The sequence below is a fragment of the Equus caballus genome, chromosome 15 (genome assembly GCF_041296265.1).
Source record: "Equus caballus isolate H_3958 breed thoroughbred chromosome 15, TB-T2T, whole genome shotgun sequence".
NCBI classification, from domain to species: domain Eukaryota; kingdom Metazoa; phylum Chordata; class Mammalia; order Perissodactyla; family Equidae; genus Equus; species Equus caballus.
In genome coordinates this window covers 85,539,320-85,564,363 of record NC_091698.1, presented here as the reverse complement: position 1 = coordinate 85,564,363, position 25,044 = coordinate 85,539,320, and the positions used below count along the sequence as shown (strand labels likewise).

Below are 25,044 nucleotides of genomic sequence, written 5' to 3'. Positions count from 1 at the left end.
CTACATAGAAAGGCAAGAATATCAAGTTATGTGAAGAGTGAATAACATTAGTTATTGGAACTTCTAATATTAAGGGCAGACTTAAGTATCAAATTGGTTGCTTTCAATGTGATACATTTTCAAATACTTGATAAAAATAATTTTGTTAATGGTATAAATACCCTCATCGTTGGGTATAATCTCTATTTACCTTAAATATTATCTGGAAACTTTTTAAATAGTAGTCAATTTCTTAGCTTTTTTTTTTTTTTTTTTTAAATATTGAAGTGGTTTGCTAACTGGCAAGTGCAACTTGGCATTGAATGATAGAATTCTTTTTAGAATATCTATCATTAAAAATGTAAAAAGTCATCTGATTTCATATATTTTAAACAGTAGTTCTTTGAACTTTATCTTAAAGCTGCCCAGACCAAATCAAAGAAGACCTTAGCCAAACCCAACATAAGGAACGTGGTGGTGGTGGATGGTGTGCGCACTCCATTCTTACTGTCAGGCACTTCGTAAGTATGATGTGATTGTGTTATTCATTCCTTTCTGTGCCAGCTTTTGAGGTACGATTGACAAATAAAAATGGTATATATTTAGGTTATACAATGTGATTTTTTTTTTAAGGTGGGCAAAATGATAATTTAATATCTGCATACATTGTGAAATGGTTACTACAATCAAGTAAATTAACACATTCATCACTTGATAGTTTATTTATTCCTTATTTTAAGGCACTTTCAAAAATGGTCTTTGTAAATGTAACCCAGTAGGTAATATATTGTTAGTGGACCAATATACAGGTAGCATTTCCATGAAATTAATACAGAATAAGTCAAGCCACCAGTGAAATAATACGGCAGAATTTGTTTTTCGTCCTTTCTCATGAACGAGCCTAGTGTAGTGCTAGCTTGAACCAGACCTATTTTGAAAACCTGGTGTGGGTCCAGATAGCCTTGCTTCCAACAGAGATATCCTTTCCTTGTTTGGAGATAAGTACATTGTTTCTGCCTCCTTGGAAGTTTGAATAGTGAGGATGTGGGCCCATGGCATTCTGAAGAGCCTGTAATCCACTGCTTTGGCCTTCTGGAAATTATCAGAATTGGACTTGACAGGGCTGGTCCAGATCCCTGGCTTAGCACAACCCCAAGTGTATGGAACCAGAATGATCGTAGACCAGCCGGAAAACTCCCCAGAACCAAACTGCTGTTCTCCTTAGCCTTTTCTAATCATTTTCTGTCCCAAAGTGAGGCCAAATCTGTCCAAAAGCCGATAGTGGACTTTGGTAACTAGGTTCAAACTAAATGAAACATTAGTTCTATTCTTTTTAGATTGTTTTGATGTTTGTATCTTGGACAAGCAGTCACTAACTTAAAAACATGCTGAGGATGTTTTTAGGCATCTGCGCAAATAATGAAACCTTTTATGTACTAATATGGAAAGGTCTTGAAGATACGTTAAGTATAAAAAGCAAGGCCCAGAGCAGTGTGGCATCGCTTGTGGAAGATGCTCACCTGCGTGTGTGCCTGGGTGTTTGTGTACACATACATACACAAACAGTAAACGTTTGTTTTTCAACAGCTGGTTTAGTACTTAGAGAGTATTTTCTTATAGAGGTAATGCTGTAAGAAAGTAGTGAAGTGTCATTCATCCTCTTTTCTCAACATAGTAACCCATTTAACAACGTTTCAGTCTATGATCTCTTTCCTGTGCTGACACAACAGCAGTAAGAATAAGAATCTGAAGCTTGAGCAGCAGGAAAGCGAAGAGATAGGGTCCTCCTTGTGCTCGGCAGCGGCAGGGTAATAAAAGAAAGTTCCATCCGCAGAAGAACATTTTAGGCTAAGAAGACCATTTTTTTGGGAGGGCTGTTTGTGTACTATGTAGATGTTTGATTTCAGCTGTTTTACTATTAAAAATGTACATACAATCAGATCATTTATTTAAACATTTTCTTTGATAATTAGTATTTTCCTGGAGTTTGATTTGAGATATTCACATTGGTATGGGGTTTGTTCCTTTTATCGTTGTTTATTGTTGTGTTTTAGTTTAGCTCAGGATTCTAGTTGAGAAAGAAGACAAAGTTCATGAGCAATTTAGTGGTACAGAGAAGAGGAAAACTTTGAGTAGTGTAAGAAGTTATAGTTAACAGGGAAGAAAGAATAAAAATTTTAAGGCAATATTCCTATAAAGAACAAAAGTGACTAAAAAATAATATAGAGGGAAGAATTTATAAAGAAGACAAATAGTTTAGTCATATTATTGATGTTATGACTGAGGTGGCAAATAAGTCTTCTATAATTGAAGATCATTTTCTAGGTGGAAAAAGATCTTTTTCTGTTTAATTTGAAGAAACTTTGCTTTCAACTTGAGCGATGTTTGGAAGACCAGGTTCTTAGAGGCAGAGGGCGCTTGGAAACACTGCTAAGAATAGACTGCAGAAGTGGAACGTGGAGTCTTCCAGTCATCCTGGTAGAGAAGGATGTAGGAGCGTGAGAATAAAGATGATAAAATGATAAATAAGTTATGACTTGGGCATTTTCAAATTGACACGCAACTTTTTCCCAAATTAATCTGTTCTAAATTTGAAAGAACTGGTTTTACCTATGAAAGATTTGGAGAACTGCTGATGATTCTTCTGTGATTCAGAGTGAAATAAAAGCATTTCTGGATTATTAATTTTTTTTTTTCTTTTTTGAGGAGGGTTAGCCCTGAGCTACATCTGCTGCAAATCCTCCTCTTTTTGCGGAGGAAGGCTGGCCCTGAGCTAACATCTCTGCCCATCTTCCTCCACTTTATATGTGGGATGCCTACCACAGCATGGCCTGCCAAGCGGTGCCATGTCCACACCCGGGATCTGAACCGGTGAACCCCAGGCCGCTGAAGTGGAACGTACAAACTTAACCGCTGTGCCGCCGGGCCGGCCCCTAGATTATTAAGTTTTAATTTTCAGGAACTTAAAGAATGAATCTTCTTCTCAATCCAGTGGTTAAAATCTCTGACTTAAAAATAAAGGGAATTTAGTTAGTTAGTTAGTTTTTGGTTTTTTGTGTGTGAGAAAGATTGGCCCTGAGCTAACATCTGTGCCAGTCTTCCTCTATTTTATGTGGGACACCGCCACAGCATGGCTTGACAAGCAGTGCCAAGTCTGTACTCAGGATCCAAACCTGCGAACCCTGGGCTGCTCAATCAGAGCATGTGAACTTAGCCACTGTGCCACTGGGCCAGCCCCAAGGGAATTTATTTTTGACATTTAAACAAGCAAATAGAATTCACATCTAGATCTTGGTTTCTAAACACCATCCTTCAATGCAAGGAACCAGTGCTCCCCAGAAGAATGACTAGGTCTGGGCCAAAGAAAATACAACACGATGGGGCTGGCCTGGCGGTGCAGTGGTTAAGTGCACACATTCCACTTCAGTGGCCCAGAGTTCGCTGGTTCAGATCCCGGGTGCGGACATGGCACCACTTGGCAGGCCATACTGTGGTAGGCATCCCACATATAAAGTAGAGGAAGATGGGCATGGATGTTAGCTCAGGGCCAGTCTTCCTCAGTGAAAAGAGGAGTATTGGCAGCAGTTAGCTCAGGGCTAATCTTCCTCAAAAAAAAAAAGAAAAGAAAAAAGAAAAAAAACCTACGCATCTTGTAGTGCCAGAATGTAAAGAAGTGCTTAAAAAAAAAAAAAAGGAAAAATGGAGACATGTCACAAGGACACAAGACCAATCTGATATAGCTGCAGTGACTGACCAAAGCTGGAACGATTTGATCAATAAAATAAATTACAATAGTATTACATTATAACCCAGAGTAAAATAAATATCCACAAGTCCAATCTGATATAAATAAGTGATTGACTAAATAAATGAGAAAGAAAGGATAAATCTTCTTTCAGAAGAACTTCAATTAATAAATATAAAAGGAATGAGGAAAATAAATAAATCACTGTTAGAACACCACAGTAATAATTGCTGCAAGCAAGATCTGCAAATGAATGCTAAAATTAGTGGGTGTGAAATGTTAGGAATAAACAAGATATTTACATAGCCTCAAACTCTCTCCTCCATAGTATTTATTAATTACTTGATGATTTTAACGTGTCCACAAATTCTTTGTTACTTCTTCCACTGGGAAGTGGAGCTTAATTCTTTTTTCCTTGAGTGAGGGCTGGGCTAGTGACTCACTTCGAATAAATTGAATACAGAAAGGGGAAAATAGTGGAGAAAACTGGCAGATTCCACTGCAACCGAATGATCAAGTTAACATCACCAGTAATAAGTCATGTTGATCTCACGTATACCCTGATAGGAAGCAATGGGAAGAACACTTTACCTCTGTGATATTCTTCCCCCAAATCCGTAACCCTAGTCTTCAAGTATCAAGGTCATGAAAGACAAGGAAAGACAGAAAATGCACAGATTGGAGGAAACTAAGGAGGCATGACAGCTAAATGCATGGGTTGGATCCTGGAACAGGAAAGTAAAAGGGTGTTTGTGGAAAAACTGGCGAGATCCAGATAAAGTTAGTAGCTTAGTGGTAGCATTGTGCCACTGTTAATTTCCTAATCTTGACAAATGCATCACGACTATGTAAGGATATTAACTTTAGAGGAAGTAGGGTAAAGTGTGTACAAGAATGCTGTTCTGTCTTCCATTTCTTTTGTAAATCTCAAATTACTTCAAAACACAGTTTCTTAAAAAGTACATCCCTCATGTCCCTTTAGGCATCACAAAATAAATAATATATTTTTTAAAAATCTTAAAGAATATGGAATATTTAGTATTATTTAGAATTTTTATATTTATAATGTTTAATATTTAATTTTATTTAGGATATTTAATATTTAGTTTTAAAGAATATTTAACAAATGTCATGCTGAGCAGTAAGATATTGGGTAACATTTTTGTTAGATTCTTAGCCAGCACAGTAGGAGTTAAGACTTGCTGGATTTTTAAGGATGACAAATAGCAAAGTCACATAATTTCTTTGTTTGAAACGATGGACTGCCTTAGTAAAATTAAGTGCATTTGCAACAGCATGTTAGATGATCTGTTTGGGTATTTCAAATGGAATGAAACACGTTTTTTATTAAAGCTCTCAGCTAATGGTTTAAATTATTTACGTTCTTTCCCCAGATATAAAGACCTGATGCCACATGATGTGGCTAGAGCAGCACTTTTGTAAGTAAATGCAGTTTTAATAAAAGCACTTTTCTCCAGTTTTTGCACTTGAAATATCATCTTTAATTTAAATTCCGTAACTAGGATATATTAACTTTTATGTGGTGAAAAAACACATACTAGCCTTTATAAGATTCATTTATTCTTCCTTTTAGCTGGATGTGCTACACAAATTCAAGCAGCTGGTGAATGGAAGGCATTATCTCATTCATTTTCCGTTGATGCTTTGCCTTTGTATCTTCAACCAGCCACAGGTCTTTCACAGTTTGAAAAAACTCTTCAATTGATCTTTCTGCCCGTCTGGTTCTGTTTCTTCCACTCTGGCACGACTTTAAAAATGAATGAAAGCAATGGTTGCTGCTCTTTTCTCACTGTCCATTAATCCCCCTTAATCTCATCATAATGTTCCCATTCCCATTGCTCCACAGTAACTATACTTCGGGAGCTTTTCTTCATAATGACATTGAGGTTACTAAGGTACCAGTCTTTGCTCAGGCCGCAGTGTCTGTGTTCTATGGCACTTGGCACTGTCAGCTGTACTTGAAACTGTCTGCCTGTGACTTCTTAATATTATGCCTTTATGGTTTTCCTTCCATCTCCTGACTTATTCTTCTCTACTTTTTTTTTTAAAGATTTTTATTTTTCCTTCTCCCCAAAGCCCCCCGGGACATAGTTGTGTATTTTTAGTTGCGGGTCCTTCTAGTTGTGGCATGTGGGATGCCGCCTCAGCATGGCTTGATGAGCGGTGCCATGTCTGCACCCAGGATCCGAACTGTTGAAACCCTGGGCCGCCAAACCGGAGTGTGCGAACTTAACCACTTGGCCACAGGGTCTGCCCCTCTTCTCTACTTTTTAAAAAACTGGAATGCTTCCTCTTTCTCTTTTTTAAAGGTATTTTACAAGTTTCAATCCCTAGATCTTTGCATTTTTCTGTACACCTGTTTTTCCTGAAAAATCTCATCTACTTAATCTTTATTTTTTATGTAGAGGACTCCCAAATCTCTAAATTTGACTGATTTTCTTAGATGCCTAAGCTCAGTGTATCAAAAATAAAAAGTATCTTTTCCCGAAAGCCAGCTTAGTTTCTTACTTCTGATAATGGTGCTATTTTTGATTATGGTCCCAGGCTAGAGATTTGGAAGTTTTTCCTCAACTTTTTATTTTTAAAAAAGTCCAATGTACAATAAAAGTGAAAAAATAATAGAGTGAACACCTAAATACCCTCCACCTAGATTTAATAATTGCTACTATTTTGCCGTATTTGCTGTATCTATACAGTTTGGAGCATTTGTCAGTGAGTTGCAGACATCTTGCTACTTCAGCCCTAAAAACTTCAGCATTTATCTCCTAAGAATAAGGACCTTCTCTGCTATCCATGCTACTGTTAGCATAGCTAAGATGCTAACAATGATTCCATAATAACTTCTAATCTTCAGTTCATTGTCAAATCTCCCTCAATGGTTCCAAGAATATATTTTCTTCTAATAGTTTTTTTCTAAACCAGGACGCAGTCGAGGTTCATATTACAAATGGATATATCTCTTTAGTTTCTTTTAATGTAGAACATTTTGTTACTCCCTCCACCCCCTCATGACAATGACTTTTTGAGAAGTCCAAGCCAGCTGTCCTGTAGAATGTCCCATAGTCTAGATGTTTCCTCGTGGTAATATTTAACTTTCCTCTATTAAATTCCTGTAAACTGGAAGTTAGAGCTAGAGTCCTGATTAGAGTCAGGGGAAGCATTTTTTGGTAAGAATGCTTCATGGGTAAAGCACATGGCTATTGCATCGTATCAAGAGGCACATGATGCGTGACGCTAAATGTAACCACTTGGTCACGGTGCTCAGACTGCCAAATCTTTTGATTATAAAGGTACATTTTTCCCTTTGCAATTTCAAGTAATGTGTAAAGTGATATCTTAGCGCCATGTGACTATTTTGTTCCCCTACAATTTTCACCAAATGGTTTTAGCATTCATTGATAATTTTTTGCATGAATCACTTGGTATATTTGAGATTACAAATTTCTGATTTTCTAGTTCTATTATTCCTCCTACATTTATTAGCTGGTATTTTCCTGTAAGGATCAATTTTCCTTTTTTTTTTTAACGATGGGGACTTTGGGATTTTTATTTATTTATTGTGTTATAGCCAAGCTTAGTCATTATTCATTTTGAAGCTCAGATTATTCCACATTTCATCTGTGGGAGCTCCTTCAAGTTGGCTCCTGTGTGCCCTTTGTTTCCTAGTGTATTATTATTTTTTGAGGTATAATTTGCATATGATAAAATGCACAGATTTTAAGGGTATAGTGTGATGAGTTTTGACAAATGTGTATACCCGTGTTCCTGTTTTTGATATGGTCCCATTAGTCTTTAAGTGCTTTCTAAATGTTGGCACAAAAAGATCAGTGAGGTTCTCTTTGCACTTTCCCTGCCTCAGACCTGGTCCCAGTCATTTTTTAACAAGCTCTGATTCCTTTAATGGGGAATGGCATCTAGAAACCACATCCGAGTTCAGGATGTGCTCATTCATACTGGAGTGTTATTGCCTCTAGTCTCCAACAGTGGGCAGAACTAGAAAAATGTATGTATTATTTAAATCATGTATTTATATTGATATTGCAAATTTAAATCTAACATACTTGGAATTTTATTTCATCTCTTTGATTTATTTGTCTCTTCTGTTTTGACTGAAAACTTTGGTTCCAACTAACATTACTATGTTTACTTACCCGTTTTATCCTATGCCAAATTATTTTTTATTCTTCTTATCTAACTTCTTATTGCCAATTGAGCATCAAATATTGGCTTTTTAACTCTTCCGTTCATTTCTTCTTTGATAAAGTGCCATGTGCTTGTCGAATTAAGAAAAAATACTGTCTCTGCTCTTGTAAATTCAAGGTTAACCTTTTTAAAGAAGTACAGTGTTTTAAGTGCTTATCTATGGCACTACCTTGATGTGTGAAATGTCTCTTTCCTCTGGACTTCTGCTCTCAGGGGTTTGTTACATCGGACCAGTGTTCCAAAGGAAGTTGTTGATTATATCATCTTTGGCACAGTTATACAGGAAGTGAAAACAAGCAATGTGGCCAGAGAGGTCAGTAAAACAAACTTTATGTTGTTTAGAGATTGAGAGGAGAATCAATTTGAATTTCAACTAACAGAATTCACTCTTCAGGAGCTATTAAAATCCCTTAAGTAGGGTTGTGTTTGACTTAAAGTGTGACTTTACAACTTGAATGATGAACATTATTGAATATTTAAAAGAATTATAAATCAAATGATGTACTCTATACTGGTATATATTTTTACTATACTATAAATCAAATCACTCCTTTCAGGTGGTTTGGGAAATGTTGATTTATCTATCTCTTATGTTAGGAAAATAGAGATTAGGGCAAAGTGTGGCTGATGTGACTTTTAGTAATATTAGGCATTCTGGCTTCTAATTAACTTAAAATTTCAACATTTTGCAAAGAACTTATTTCATAGCATGGTTTTTGTTGGAGGTAGCCTTGCTTATTCACTTGTTGCCTTTGACTGGATGACACTTAGGGCAGTTTTTCTTTAAACGATTTCCCAGGAGTTTACTTTTACCCTAGTTGGCATAGCTCCATGTAGTGTTTATTGGGTAAGCGAGATAATGACAGGCCTTGAAACTTCTGTGACACATCCTACAGGCATTTCATGATGAATAGTCCAAACACAGCTTCTAGGCTTTGTCTCAATTTGAAAGTGATTGTTTGGATAAAGTTGGCTCCAAAGCACATTTCAGTGTGCTAAGCATTTTCTTTATTTCTAGTCTGTGCTTGCCGTCTTACTGTGTTCAGTATAGTTGTAAGGGCAATGACGTCCGTCACTGTCAGCCAAGAGGGGGGAAAATGAGCAGGACTAAAAGTATTTGTTCTGCCCCACTTTTTACCTGTCAGTGAAAGTTAAAACTACTGACGGCCTGACATTACTGAAGCCCACAAAAATCAGCTGTATGTTGGAAGGTGGGCAGGAAAGAAATAAGAACAAGAAGAGGTTATTTTCCCCTCTTGATTTTTATGTTTTTCCCTGGACCTTCACATTTCTAAATATGTTGACTGTGACAGCTGTCTAAGTACATCAAGCCATTCATAATACATTTTCAACTTTTATATTCGGAAAAAAAACAAAGTGACTCCTAGAAGAGCACTTAAAAAGCGAAAATTAAACCTGTTTCAATTTCCTCTGTATTCCTGTTCTAGTCTAACACTAAAGCCGTAGTGTTTTGCCCTAAACTTTTTTCTGGAATTTTTACATCCCTATGCAAATCTCAGCTATTGACTGACAGAGGTAGAGCCCCTCTCCCTGCCCTTCCTAATACCAGTTGCATTGCCCACCAGGCAGTTTTTGCAGTGGCTGCAGGGGAAGATTGAGTTGAGGGACATGTTATAAGAATGTCTCTCTAAAGTTGTATTGTAACCTAAAAGCTAACGTAACTTCTAGCTAGAGATTTTCTTTAGTACCTGTTCTCTTTATTAATAATGTTAATATGAAATCTTAACTAATATGAAATCAACTCTGATGCTGAGCTCCCATCAACCTTTCCTGAAGAGCCTCAGTGTATTTCCCTGCTCTTGAACTTAACTAAGACTCACCTTCCTCGTTTCTCCTTAGTGTACTGTCTAGAGCCTAAGCCTGCCTTGAGAGCTGTACAAACTTTAAGTAGAAGCATGTGGACAGAGTTCACCGGCAACCACTTCTATTCAAAGCTCTTTCACTCTTGAGAGTCAGCTGGGGCCAAGGGTATAACACATGCTAGAAACGACCTCATGAGGATCCGGCCATGACGACCAGAGTGCCTTTTACACTTGCCCCACTGGGCAGCTCTCCTCCCCTGCCCTCGTGGTCTTGCCTCTCCCTTCGTTTGGAGTGGTTTACGGTGAGAGGCTGATGTGCAGTTGCCAGGGTGTAGTTCTCAGCAAAGTAGGTTGGGCCCTTAGTATCAGATCTACCTGTAAAGATCAGATAAGATACATATGCTATGTAACACATTTCTGTTCCTATAGATTATGTAAGTAGTGTAAATATAAAGGTAAAAAACAGTTGAGAAACGTTGAACCTCTTTGATCTCGACTTTGGAAACTTTTTTTTTTTTAACCAGATTATGGGAGATCTCACATTCTGAGGTTAATTAAATAGTTTCAGAAAAGGCCACTGAAAATGAAATCCTCTAATGGGGATCAGAATGTCGTAGTAAATAGTGGCGGTGTTGCGGGGCGGGGAAGGCATTGGGAGCTTTATTTTTAAAGTGAAACTTTAGTACTATAAAAATAAGTAGTGTTTTATTGTTTCACCCATCCATTAATTCTTCACATAAACAAAACTGGAATCAGTCATTGATTGGTTTTTTGGCAGCTTAATTTCCCCAGTAAATAAAATAATAAAATAATAGATGTCCTCATTTCCTATTTGACTTTTACTGTGCCATCATAATGATGCAGGGTCGGTGAGCCAAGGAGTCGAAAGAAAGATTTCTTAGACTCTTAAGATCTGGCAGTAGTGCTCTTTTATTTAGAGAACAGTATAGAATAGCATGGGGACAGGACCCATGGGCAGTCAGAGCTTCTGCTGCTCCCGCTGGCATGGGGACAGAGCCCATGGGCAGGCAGAGCCGCTGCTGCTGCCCCCGCTGGCATGGGGACAGGACCCATGGGCAGGCAGAGCTGGTGCGTGGGGACAAGACCCACGGGCAGTCAGAGCTCCTGCTGCTGCCCCGAGTTGAGGGTTAGGGCTAATTTTATAAGGCATGGGTACGTGAGTCATCTCTTCACAAGACAAAGGAAAGAACATGAAAAAAAAAGTTAAAATGGTATCAGTGCAGGTGGGGTCTGGTCATTGGGTGATCCCATGACTTTTAGACAAGAATCAAATTGGATTAAGTAAAGGTTAGAAAGGTTAGAAGCCACCAACCTAAATCAGTTACATGAGATTGCCAGACAGCAACCAAATTAAGTTCTTGCCTTCCCCCTTAAGAGTTTCTAGGGACAAGGTCATCTCCCTTCTTCTTCCTGGTACAGAGAGGGAGGCACCTTTTACAGATAGAGATTTACGTTACAAATAGAAATGTGTCCCAACAAGGGCAAGTTCCATTCCTCAGAGCCTCCTTCCCTGTCCCAGTTTATCAAAAGCACTCAGCCCCAAACAATCCCGATGCCAAAGAGACATATCCTGGGGTGGCCAATTTCAGGTTCCTATAAGGTCATCCCCCCTTCCTTCACAAATGCAAATGTCTCTCAAAAGGGCAAGCAAAATTCCAGTCCTTGGAGCCTGCTTCTCATGTGCAGTTTTAAAAGTAACCAGCCTAAAATCCTCATCAATAATAGAGGCCATTTTGCAAGATTAATGGAGGGCCTAAGTCTTTTTCAAGGTTTCTTAAACTGTTCTCTTTTGAAACACCTAATGTGTCATCATCCTGGCCAGTTTTCTCTTTTCCAGTTGTTAACTCGTCTAAACCTTATTTGTCAGAGGCTCATTTGTGGCTCAGGCAGTTTTCCAAAGTTTGTTTCACTGACTTGAGCTCTTGCATATTTGTCAAGGTTTGCAGTTCGACTTTGCATCAGATCCACAGTGCACTGTCTGAAGAATCAGACAGCCAGTGAGAGGGACTGACAGACAGTGGGGGTAGAGTGTAAAGTGGGCAGGGACCTGAGTGGGAACTCTGTGAGTGGTCTATTCTGTAGAAATTGTTTTCATATTTGATGACTTTGGCTTTACTACTAAGCCTTGCAACTGTAGGAACACAATCGTGAAGACCTCACCCCGTGATATAGTTCATCACTCCCTCAACAGTCTTTAACAGATTAACTGTAGGTTTATTTGAAAATTTAAGCAAGTTAAAATCAAATTGTATATTTGAAGGCTCTGAGAAAAGCATTGCTAAGAAATTAGGTGAGATGGAAGAGTATGCAGCCCTGTGTACCACACTAGAAAATAGCTGCCAGGAATTTGGCAGATGGCTTGTCAATGAATGGCTAGATGAAAAATTAGTAAACCATTTCTGGGTGGGCTTAATTTTTTTTTAAATATTACTCTGTGGAGTATTAAACTCAAACGCTTTTCTGATTTACCACCTAGTGAACTAGTACTCAAAGCATCATTTGCATGTAGCATTTCTTTGTAAGTGACCGTTTCATTCACGGTTATTTCCTGAAGGCTGCCCTTGGAGCTGGCTTCTCTGATAAAACTCCTGCTCACACTGTCACCATGGCTTGCATCTCTGCCAACCAAGCCATGACCACAGGTATGTTTATTTAAAAGTAGAAGGTACTGGTTCATTCTCCTTTATCTTTTATATGATCATAAAAAAGTACTCAAGGGAAGTAAATGATTAACACGGATCTCTGAATTTGTGTTTTTTAGAAAATAAGGTGGCATTTAAAGTTTTTTATTTTTGACGGTACTTCTCAAACTTTTCTTGCTCTCCATATCTGAGAAAGACAGCCATTCATGTAGTTTCTCCATCAGTAACGTGGCTGGCTGCAACAGGATTATCAACTGGAGGAGTATGTCTCTAAGAAGGGGCTTCTGAATTTGAGGCATGAATAGTTTATAACCTGCTAGGTTTCAAACCTGGGTGATTCTAAAATGATACTCCGCCACGAAGATTGTGGCGCTCCTCTCTGCACCATCGCCATAGTGATAAATCCCTGCTTTAGATGGTACAACTCTTTCTTCTACTGTCTCCCCACATCCTTGGCATCTTTATGATTAGTTACAAATTCTCCTAATGAACTTGAGCAAAATTGTGGGACATTTTGTAGCATCAGCCCTTACTGTGAAAAGATAGGAAACCTGAAAGACACAGTAATCATGTGCTCTTTTAGTAACATCAAGGCCAGGTTGGGCAGCCTACCCCATGGGTGGCAGGGAATGAAGACAGAGACAATGTCAAGGGTATTCTCCACTCTTCCCAGTGTGTGACCACTCCCAGTTAGAGCCACAGAATACTGGCCTTAAAGAGGGAGTGGCCAGTGGCCTTAAAGAGGGAGGGGGCTGCCTTACATCTCAAAAGGCAGAATTTCTTTAGCTTATAGGAGAAATTGAAATTCCCTTTGTAGTAAAAAAAAATTCTGAAAACTAAAGCTGGACGCGTACAAAATATGCCCAAAATTCTGGTTTAGAATATGATTTATTGGGCCAGTGGATATTTCTGGAAGTGATGTCCTGAATGAAACTTGTTTTCCTCTGATGCACTGAATGTGGTTTTAATCATTTAAAAAAATTATCTTAATCCCTCTGAAAAGATAAAAATGTTAATTACAGATGTTGTACAATGCTGATAACGATCATACAGCTTTTTAAGCAAGAAGCTTAAATTATCAATGGTCAGTTAATTCCTACAGAAGATGTTCGTGTACATATGACCTGTGCCCTGTAGGTGTTGGCTTGATTGCTTCTGGCCAGTGTGATGTGGTCGTGGCCGGTGGTGTAGAGTTAATGTCCGACGTCCCTATTCGTCATTCGAGGAAAATGAGGAAAATGCTGCTTGATCTCAATAAGGCCAAGACTCTGGGTCAGAGACTATCTTTACTCTCTAAATTCAGACTGAATTTCCTGTCACCTGAGGTAAGACTTGTGAACTCTTTTATAAAGACTTATGTGTCCAAAGCATCCCACTGCAGAGATTTAGAATTAGGTGAGACAGCATGGGTTCAGTTATATTCTAATAGTTGTAGATTCTGTTAGTTATAGAATGGGAAGGGTTAATTATTTGATCATGATGAAAAAAAAAGGATAGTGGTTAGAGAATTCGTAAGCCCTCTTTAGAGATGCCCTGCTCGCAGAGAACTTCCTTGTTTTGGTCTTGTTTGACAGTAGATTTCAACTCTCCCAAATAACCCAAATGACCCTAGATGTGGTGTAACACCTGTTAACAGGGCACCTGATCCTGTCTGTCGCCTTTCCCAGCTCCCTGCGGTGGCCGAGTTTTCCACCAGTGAGACCATGGGCCACTCTGCAGACCGACTGGCCGCTGCCTTCGCTGTTTCTCGAACGGAGCAGGATGAGTATGCGTTGCGCTCGCACAGCCTGGCCAAGAAGGCACAGGATGAAGGACTCCTTTCTGATGTTGTCCCCTTCAAAGTCCCAGGTAAAACGGTTTGCTCAACTTTGTAAAGGGGAATGCATAGCGATATTTGTTAGGGACTTCTGAATTGCTCCTAAAACTCCAAAAACCCCAAATGGCTTTTCAGTAAATATGTTGGTTCTGTTTCCAAAATACTCAGCCTTTATTCTTAAACATGAACTCAAGTTTCAGTGTATGTTGTAACAATAGGTAAACATTTTAAAAAGAGAGCTTTTTAGGGGCTGGCCCCGTGGCCGAGCGGTTAAGTTCGCGCGCTCCTCTGCAGGCGGCCCAGTGTTTCGTTGGTTCGAATCCTGGGTGCGGACATGACACTGCTCATCAAACCACGCTGAGGCAGCGTCCCACATGCCACAACTAGAAGGACCCACAACAAAGAATATACAACTATGTACCGGGGGGCTTTGGGGAGAAAAAGGAAAAAATAAAATCTTTAAAGAAAAAAAAAAAAAAGAGAGAGCTTTTTATAAGAGTCTCCTTTGAGAGCTTCCTGATATATTTTAGTTCTTATGTACATGCCTGTTTTTTTAATTCTTCGTTCATGTGACCTCTGTATAGAATAGCTAAATGTGAATGAATAACTTAAGAAATTAGAGTGTCCATTTTTTTGTTAAATCATTTAGTTTTAACATTTAGATTTCTCAAATACCGTAAGAGTTTAGTTTAAAATTTGGTAATATCTTGATAACTGTAAAAGGCTTTCTTTTTAGTGAATAGGTATGGTTTTCATTTCAATCATTCTTGTAGTTTTTAAAACATATTTCTCTAGAGAAGATATATAATGCTTGTAGCTCCTTAGCATTAAAAAGTTCATATTTTTATAGGAAAAGATACAGTTACCAAAGATAATGGCATTCGCCCTTCCTCCCTGGAGCAGATGGCCAAACTGAAACCTGCGTTCATCAAGCCCTATGGCACAGTGACAGCTGCAAATTCTTCTTTCTTGGTAACTATGTGTATTTACTAGTGACTTTCATATTTGTGTACTTTTGATAGAAAAGCCATTCTAGATCTAAATGTGTGTATTATGAATAGAGGCTTAAAAACATAGTTATTCGTGGGTCTGGCCTGGTAGCACAGGGGTTAAGTTCACCCATTCTGCTTCGGTGGCCTGGGGTTCACTGGTTTGGATCCCGGGTGTGGACCTATGCAGCGCTTGTCAAGACATGCTGTGGCAGGAGTCCCACGTATAAAGTAGAGGAAGTTGGGCGTGGATGTTAACTCAGGGCCAGTCTTCCTCAGCAAAAAGAGGTGGATTGGCAGCGGATGTTAGCTCAGGGCTAATCTTCCTCAAAAAAAAATGTATATATATAGTTATTCATTACAAAGATAATGTTAAAATAGAATCATAGTTTTTAAGGCCTTAGAAGTCACCATTCTCATACAAAAAGCTGTTGTATTCAGGCACTTAACCAGTCAAAAAACTTTGTCTATGCTAGGCACTGGAGCTAAAAAGAACAGGTGATTGTAATAGAGTGAGAAAGTGCTGTAATGGCTGTGAACAGGGGCTACTGGAGAAAATACATAGATGGGGGAGTCACAGAGCCTTCTCAAAGGAGGTAACACTTGAGCAGCGAATCTTGAAGGATGAGTACAAGCCAGTTCAAGAAGCATGTAGAAGGTGTTCTGGGCAGAGCGAACAACAAATGCAAAATCAGGGAGGCGTGAGAGCAAAGGCTTCTTTGGGGAGAAGCTTGGTGCGAGCATAGGGTGTGAATCTAGGGGGTCGTGTAAGACGTGGAAAGTAGGCAGAAGGAGTGACAAGACACCTCTTCTAGATCTCATTGTTAGAAAAGGATGCTTTGTATTTATATCTTGTATTTATAAAATATAAATGTAATAATTTATATTATATTTTCCTCAAAGCGCCATGGAATAAATCTCCCCTCCTTTTGTTATTGTCATTGTTTGCTTATCTGTAGCTGGCTTCACATCCTTCCTTGCCTTTTTGGTTCCTCCTCAATTAAACATCCCTGTTGATTCTGCTTCTGCCTGTAAGATGTGGTTTCCCTTCTCCTACCACCTTGGGTGTCATCTTCTGTCTATTCAGTGTTTCTTTTACAATATAACTCCCCTACCCAGACATGAAGTCTGAGATATAGGCGAACGTTTGGCGTATTTGCCCTCCGTAAGTGAGTATTTAGTGCCTGCCCTTGGGCTACAGGAAGAGCGCTGGGAGTGGTTCCAACAGGATGACGTGCCACCCCATTAAGCCCAAGTGGTGACGGGCCCGTTAGTTGATCATTTCCAAAGACAAATTGGATGACAGGGCCATATGGCATGGGCTACACTCTTGCCAGATCTGAACCCACTTGATTACTTCTGGGGTGTGCTAAAGGTGCAGGTTTATTCATTGAAAACCAGAAGCACAAATTATCAGAGGCAACATAGTGCAGATACGTGGATTTTTAGAAATGTATTAATGCACCACATTCATTGCAATTTTGCACGGTAGCACGTTGAACATGTTATTAATGTAATGTCCATAAACCACTTATTACGTATAGTCACCTATGTTTCCAGACTTTATGGCTGCCCTATTGGAGATGGCTACATAGTCTTCAGGGCTACTGAGTTATAAAAATATGCTAGAATGTAGTAGAAATTGTTTTGATTTTGCAAACTCTATGGACTAGTTCCCTTTTCTTTGGAATTTTGGATTTTTTATTTTTTCTTATTTTTGGAGCTCTTTCTTTTGAAGTAATGATAAAGGTCTTTTTTCAGTGGTACCTCTTTTTTCCCCCAACTTCTCGATTCTCAATTGGGAAAAGCACATGGGATATGTCCAGAGAGAAGATCGTGGTTCTAATGTTCTCAGCTGCCTCCTTGTTTCTTCTTCTCCCATTGGTTTGCTTGTTATAGAGTCTATAAATAGAAGGAAATCACCCGGAAGCCACAGGCAGGAAGCAGGCGAGAAACAGTTCAAAAATGTAAAAATAAATAAGTAAATAAGAAATTGTTTTAAATCATAAAATTCCTCATATTCTATACCAAAATCAAAAAACTTTTGGTTTAAGTTTACTGTGAATACGTATTTCTAAAGTTACCTATTTTCTTGACCCATTTTGATAATTATGGTACTTTTTGAAAGGCTCTTCTACCCTCATCCTCAAAAATGGGTCAGTGTGTGTGTTTGAATTGTGACTTGATGGATAAAATGAAAGATTTTGTTATATAGAATCACTGTGTAATTAGTTGATAGGTTTAGCAGCAGGACATAGAAGATGGTAGAAAGACTTCCAGACTGGCTGAAGAATTTAACATTACTGTTCTGGCTAACCTTTCAGACTGATGGTGCATCTGCAATGCTGATCATGGCAGAGGAAAAAGCTCTGGCCATGGGTTATAAGCCCAAGGCATATTTGAGGTAAATGTTCAAAGAAATTGCCTCTGGTTTCTTTATTTTATTACTGGAGCTAACCCCTCTGCTCTTCACCTAGGGATTTTGTGTATGTGTCCCAGGATCCGAAAGATCAGCTTTTGCTTGGGTAGGTAGCAGTGTGTGTCCTTGGACTATAATCAAGAATCTTTGATTACCCACATTTGTTACACGGATTTTAAAGTATGTTACGCCCTGAGTTCATAATTGGTTTGTGTGTTGGATTTTTAAAAAATAATAGTCTTTTATGTTCATATATCATTTTATAGTTTTGAATTCTTTTCCACTTTTTCCTATACATTTCTACTTATAATGTATATGCAACTTAGTATTCTTTCTTCATTAAGCTGTCATAAGCATTATTTCATATTGCTACACTCTGCCTCACAGTCTGCAGAGCAGCCTTTTAGAAAAGGCTCCTCGGGTTTGGACAATGGCCTGCTCCCTCGCGAGGCTCCACCCTCATGGCCTTCGTGGTGTCCTTCAAACTGGCCCTTTCCTGGGCTTCGCCCTTTGAACTGCGTGTTCTTCTAGCTCTTCACATCGTTAGTCTGTCCTTCTCTTTCACTGTTTACTTGTTTACCGTCTGCTTCTCCGACTCCAGAACGTAGACTGCATAAGGGCAGAGCCACGTCTGTTCAGTTCACCGTTGTATCCCCAACGCTTGGTCAGTATTTGTACCGTAGAGTCAGTGAATGAGCAGAGGACGTTCTAATGCCTCTGTAAAACTCAGTGTGAGGAATATGAAGGAGCTCTTGGGTTAAAAAATACAAGTTTTAACATAGTACTTATTTTTTTCTTTTCAGACCAACATATGCTACTCCAAAAGTTCTAGAAAAGGCAGGGTTAACATTGAATGATGTTGATGCTTTTGAATTTCATGAAGCTTTCTCAGTAAGTCATTTTAAAGACACCTATCAAAGATCTATAATCATAAGAAAAGTAGTCTGTATTTGTGGGAGAGAACAAGATGTAGTTTGTAATATGAGCAAAACAGGAGTGGAGTTTTATATTTGAAGAAATGACCTGCTCTGCTGGAAGGGGCGTAAGAGGAGGGAACTGAGGACCACTCATGCATTGTTGAAAAATGTACCTTTTTGAGGCTCTCTCTTAGAGGCCCTTCTAAAGTACCAAGTTGTTTCTTTGGGAAATTTTTGCTGAAAACTGATTTAAAGATTTGCTCAACTTTAAAGTTAGACAAACTCATGCCTAAAAAAAGCCTTAACGAACATTAATAACAAGGTCCTTATTGAATTATTTTCCCTTCTAGGGTCAGATCTTGGCTAATTTTAAAGCCATGGATTCTGATTGGTTTGCACAAAACTACATGGGTAGAAAAACCAAGGTAAGTTTCTTATTAAAAACATGTTTGAATTTCCAAAGCACTTTAATATTTTGAGCTTAGTTACTTGCTAATAAAAATATAGAGGGGAAAGCTTCTTCTTATGAAGAATTTTGTGTCTCACTAAATATATTTATTTCCTAGTTGAAAATAGTTCCTGGAAGTTCTTTAGAAGACATGAAAGCAAAATTCTGGGTTGTCTTTTGTTCTTCTCTTAGATGATGTTGGATGAAAAATAAATGGACCCTTGGCTTTTAGAATTGATCTAGAGTTTCTTTCTTTTGCAGTAAAATAATTTGTGATATGTCTTGTTAGTTATTTCCCTCTATCCCTGTTACTTCCTATTACTAAGAGCCTGCCCTGATTCTTTTTTTTTTTTTTAATTTTTATTGAGTTAATGATAGGTTACAATCTTGCGTAATTTCACTTGTACATTATTGTCTGTCCGTCGTGTTGTAGGTGCACCCCTTCACCCTTTGTGCCCACCCCTCACCCCACCTTTCCCCTGGTAGCCACTAATCTGTTCTCTTTGTCTACATTTTTAAATTACTCATATGAGTGGAGTCATACAGAGATTGTCCTTCTCTATCTGGCTTATTTCACTTAACATAATTCCCTCAAGGTCCATCCATGTTTATTGCAAATGGAATGATTTTGTTCTGTTTTACGGCTGAGTAGTATTCCATTGTATACATATACCACATCTTCTTTATCCAATCATCTGTTGATGGGCACTTAGGTTGCTTCCATGTCTTGGCTATTGTAATGCTGCAATAAACATTGGGGTGCATAGGACTTTTGGAATTGATAACTTCAAGCTCTTTGGATAGATACCCAGTAGTGGGATAGCTGGATCGTATGGTAGTTCTATTTTTAATTTTTTGAGGAATCTCCATACTGTTTTCCGTAGTGGCTGCACCAGTTTGCATTCCCACCAGCAGCGTATGAGGGTTCCTTTTTCTCCACAACCTCTCCAACAGTTGTTTACTATTAGTTTTAGATATTTTTGTCATTCTAACGGGTGTAAGGTGATATCTTAGTGTAGTTTTGATTTGCATTTCCCTGATGATCAGCAATGATGAGCATCTTTTCATGTGCCTATTGGCCATCTGTATATCTTCTTTGGAGAAATATCTGTTCATGTCTCCAGCCCATTTTTTGATCAGGTTGTTTGATTTTTTGTTGTTGAGTTGTGTGAGTTCTTTATATATTATGGATATTAAGCCTTTGTCAGATATATGACTTGCAAATATTTTTTCCCAGTTAGCGGGTTGTGTTTTTGTTTCAATCCTGATTCTTAAGTAAACTCATCTTTATATTTGCGTCTGTTTTGGGAGCCAGGTTGGATTGCCTCCTTTGGAGAAGTTTAACACCTGGGGTGGATCGCTGTCCCTGGGGCACCCATTTGGAGCCACTGGCTGCCGGTTGGTCATGGCAGCTGCCAACAGATTACGGAAGGAAGGAGGCCAGTATGGTTTAGTGGCTGCCTGTGCAGCTGGAGGGCAGGTATGTCACAGCAGGTTCACAGGAGCTGCTCGAAAGTCATTTTCTTTGAAACAAAACAAGCTCGTCCAAGAATGTTTGATTTAATTTAGTTTGAAATATTCTTGAGCAGTATTTCTGGTGACAGCCAGCCAGAAATAAAGCAGCATATTTTGGTAGGATAGAGAGTACTACTTTGATTCTGATAGTACTTTGGAAGGAAGATGCTATTTAAATCCAAGCTATTGTTTAACTTAAAATAGTGTTTACATTTTTGTTTTTAAAGGTGTATATGCTCATTGTGGAAATACAAAAAGTATATAGGAAAAAATTAGAATCACCTATAATCCCCTCACCAGACACTATTGTTATTAATGTTTTGATATGTTTTCTTCTTTAATAATAAAATTTTATTCATTTATCTAGTCACTATGAGACCTCAATTATACAATCTCTCCATGAAGAAAACTGCCTTTCTGGAGAACTGAACTATACGTTAATTGGAGAATTACTTTACCTCTGGATAACTTATTGCTGTTTAGCTGGGGGAAATTCTGTAATTCTGGATTTTTCCTATCTGCCTCACTTGCGTTGCGGACACAACTTCCTACCTGCTATAGCATTTCACTCTGGTAATAAAATCCAAAAGCAAGACTGGCTGTAATCTTTTTTTTTTTTTTCTTTTTAACCCTGATGGAAACAGATTTTGTCTTCCTCCAGATTATTGAAATTTTCTGTTGTTGATCAAGATGAACAAATATGTAAAAGCATAAACATCTTGCTTTCAAAAGCCTTTATTTATGGCTTCTCCTCAGAGACTTTGAAGAAACAAAGGATCAGTTACTTATAGGTTGGATCATTTTAGACTTCATGATCAAAAGCATTTTTTAATCTGTGTAACTTTGTCCATAGAGAACCGTAGCCACTTAGGACGGGAGCCTCCCTCTGTCTTTCTGTGCCAGGCTTACACGAGGGCGGCAGCTGGTACACAGCACTGTGCATAGTACACGGTCCACACGGGTTAATGTCCTTTGGTTTTGAGCATTTGTTCCCTAATATTTTATCTAGCACATAGAGTATAAAGAACACAGTACTAGATGTTTTTGTGGATGAACAAAGAATACCCAATACCTTTCTTCTAGAAATTTACAATATAGGGAGGTGAGAGGGGATGATGCATCATAGAAACTAGGTTAAACTTGGCGTTGTTTCATCAAGAGCCAAATGAGTGATACAAACCTGATTCAGTCAGAGGAGGAAGCTGTCATTGTGCATCTAGACCAGACGTTCTCAACTTGGGCACCATTAACCTTTTGGGCCAGATAATTCTTTGTTGTAGGGCATTGTGCTGTGTGTTGCAGGATGTTTAGCATGGTGTCTACCCACAAGATACCAGTAACAACACCCCCTTACACACACAGTTGGGACAACCGAAAATATTTCCAGACAATTGTCCTCTCAGGAGGGTGGGGGGCAAAATTGCCCCCCAGTTGAGAACTGCTGATCTAGATCAATATAAAAGATTTTGGAACATGAAAACAATACTTATTTTTTTTTTTAAGATTTTTTATTTTTCCTTTTTCTCCCCAAAGTCCCCCAGTACATAGTTGTATATTTTTAGTTGTGGGTCCTTCCAGTTGTGACATGTGGGACGCTGCCTCAGCATGGCTTGATGAGCAGTGCCACGTCCACGCCCAGGATCCGAACTAGAGAAACCCTGGGCCGCCTAAGCACAGCACGTGAACTTAACCACTCAGCCACGAGGCCGGCCCCAAAAGCGATACATTTTAAAGAAAGCTGGAGAAGGAGTATTCTGCCTTGTTATGGGCCCTTCTGGCATAACCCCAGTCAAACCTGCCCATCTGTTCTTTTTTGTTTGCATCTGCCTTTCTCCAGGAATTTAACCGTTTGTCCTGCACTGCAGTGTATACTAGATTGAGGATGGAACCATGTACCTACACAGTGTTCAGCTTGGTGCCTTATAAACAATATTGCTTAATAAATATTTGTGGGAGGGGCTGGCCCCATGGCCCAGTGGTTGAGTTCATGTGCTCCACTTCGGCGGCCCAGGGTTCACTGGTTTGAATCCTGGGCACAGACCTAGCACTGCTCATCAAGCCATGCTGAGGCAGCGTGCTTTCAAAACCTCAGTTTTCTCATCTAGAAATTCACTTTTTTGGCATTCACTGTATCATATTTATTTTTGTACAGGTAAAAAAATGTTCCCATGGTTTCTCATTTTAATAGCAGGCATTTATGGAGCATCTATGAGGAATCAGACTACTAGACAGACTCTGATGTAGATATGTATACATGTATATATGTATGTATATAAATATGTGTGTGCATACACACACCCACACATATAGTATATTATGTGCTATCTAATTTAATGCTCACAAAAACTCTATGAAATAGGTACCATGAGCCCCATTTCATAGAGGAAATTGAGGTTCAGAATGGCAAATAATTTCCCCAAGATCGCACAGCATTTGAATGGCAGAGCCAGGACCAAACTCCAAAACCTATTCTTTTCTCACTGTTCTCTGCTGTCTTTGTACTGACTGGATTCGTTACCTTTCAATGCTCTAACTGAACTTTTTTTTCTTTACAGGGCCATGCTATGATAGTGGAAGCGTATCCAAAATAACAGATCAGGAAGAGGTGACCTGGAGTTTCTGTGCAACACTCACACTAGGCAATGCCATTTCAATGCATTACTAAGTGACATTCTCTAGTTCCTAGCTCCTCTTAGGAAAACAAAATGTGTGGCCTTCTGTTTGCAATGAAGCCTAGCCAGTGTTCTGCGCTTTCCAGTAATCATGGCTTACTGCTCTTCCAGGGATTTCTTAGTCACCAGAATCTCACACAGTGATATGTTTAAGCAATTGTTTTTGGTCTGTATTTTCATTAAAGACTAAATGAGTTGTTGCAATTTGGAATTATCTTTGTAACATTTGCAAATCGTGCCATTCCTATTTGTGACCTAACAATAAGTGTTTTCTATAAAATACAAACCAATGTGCCTAAATTAACTTAATTATGAGAAGATAATTCAGAATCTCAACATCATTGAAAACTTACAGTAAATGTTTGGCTACGTAAATATCATGTTGGTTAACCTTAATAAAGTGGAGAAGTATTGGAGACCTGTGTGCCTTATTTTTTATTAGAGATACCAGGTGGTTCTCTTGGCTTAGGGGCAGATTTTGCCTTTGTTTGCTCATCTGTAACTTCTCCCCAGTTGAGTCAACCGTGAGGCTGCCAGGAGCATGAAGAGGGTTCTGCTGTAGAAGAGCCCCTTTTTTCCCCCTTGTTCGAGTGAAGTAAGTTTATTTCACTGTTTGGAGATGCTGCTGTTCGCCAGGATTTAAATGAAGTGTAAAGAAATTTTTAAATTTTGATCAACAGACTAAAAATTCTCTCCATTTTTTGACAACCAGACTGCGTTAAATCACGTGTATGCTGGTGCTTAGAGGAAGCAAAAGTCTTAATTGTGGCCATTTATGTGAATGTTGCTTAGGTCTCTGAACGTTACCGGCCATCAGAATCATCCTCCAGTTCAGGGACAGATTGGGCAAGGGAGTAGCTGACCTCTTAAAGGGCATTGGACAGACCCAGCATCATTTCCCTGTGATCTCATTGGTAATTTCAACATAATGTGAGTTTTTAATACTGAAAACCAGTATATTTACATACATGTCACAAAAAGCAACTCTAGATAAATTGTTAAATATAAAGCTTAAAAAACTTTAAAATTTAGGGCCAGCCCTGTGGCTGAGTGGTTAAGTTCGCCTGCTCTGCTTCAGCAGCCCAGGGTTTTGCTGGTTCGGATCCTGGGCGCGGACATGGCACCGCTCATCAGGCCATGCTGAGGCAGCGTCCCACATAGCACAACTAGAAGGACCTACAACTAGAATCTACAACTGTGTACTGGGGGGCTTTGGGGAGAAGAAAGAAAAAAAGGAAGATTGGCAACAGTTGTTAGCTCAGGTGCCAATCTTTAAAAAAAAAAAAAAACAAGAAGTTACTATTAAAAAAAAAAAACTTTAAAATTTAGAAAAAAATACCACTATGACCTTAGATTGGGGAGAGAAAGAAGGGGACTTCTTTTTTATTTTTGATGGGAAAGATTTGCCCTGAGCTAACAACTAACACTTGTTGCCAATCTTCCTGTTTTTTCCCCCTCCGCAAAGCCCCAGTACATAGTTGTAAATCTTTCTAGTTTTGTGTGAGCCACTGCCACAGCACGGCTGCTGACAGATGAGTGGTGTGGTTCTGTGCCCAGGAACCAAAACAGGGCTGCTGAAGTGGAGCATGCCAAACTTTAACCACTAGGCCATCAGGGCTGGCTCGAGACAGGGATTTCTTTTTTTTTAAACTTTTATTGAGATTATGATAGTTTACAACCTTGTGAAATTTCAGTTGTACATTATTGTTTGTCAGTCGTGTTGTAGGGGCACAACTTCACCCTTTGTGCTCACCCCCGACCCCCCTTTCCCCTGGAAGCCACTAATCTGTTCTCTTGAGACAGGCATTTCTTAAACAAGACATTTAAAATGCTA

At 38.9% G+C, this 25,044-nt stretch overlaps 1 protein-coding gene across 7 annotated transcripts in view; it reads left to right on the top strand.

Annotated features, from left to right (window-relative positions):
• Positions 1–23,626, top strand: part of HADHB (hydroxyacyl-CoA dehydrogenase trifunctional multienzyme complex subunit beta) — a 35,927-nt gene extending 12,301 nt beyond the window's left edge. For all 7 annotated transcript variants that reach the window (XM_005600156.4, XM_070235769.1, XM_001918192.6 and 4 more), the window contains 13 exons: positions 401–500; positions 5,119–5,163; positions 8,162–8,261; positions 12,347–12,434; positions 13,572–13,759; positions 14,102–14,282; positions 15,101–15,222; positions 17,564–17,643; positions 17,717–17,764; positions 18,462–18,549; positions 18,926–19,000; positions 20,339–20,503; positions 23,094–23,626. In XM_005600156.4, coding sequence (XP_005600213.2) covers positions 401–500; positions 5,119–5,163; positions 8,162–8,261; positions 12,347–12,434; positions 13,572–13,759; positions 14,102–14,282; positions 15,101–15,222; positions 17,564–17,643; positions 17,717–17,764; positions 18,462–18,549; positions 18,926–19,000; positions 20,339–20,503; positions 23,094–23,129 — 1,316 coding nt within the window. In that variant the 3' untranslated portion in view covers positions 23,130–23,626. The remainder of the gene's footprint in view (positions 1–400; positions 501–5,118; positions 5,164–8,161; positions 8,262–12,346; positions 12,435–13,571; positions 13,760–14,101; positions 14,283–15,100; positions 15,223–17,563; positions 17,644–17,716; positions 17,765–18,461; positions 18,550–18,925; positions 19,001–20,338; positions 20,504–23,093) is intronic.
• The last annotated feature ends 1,418 nt before the right edge of the window (positions 23,627–25,044 follow it).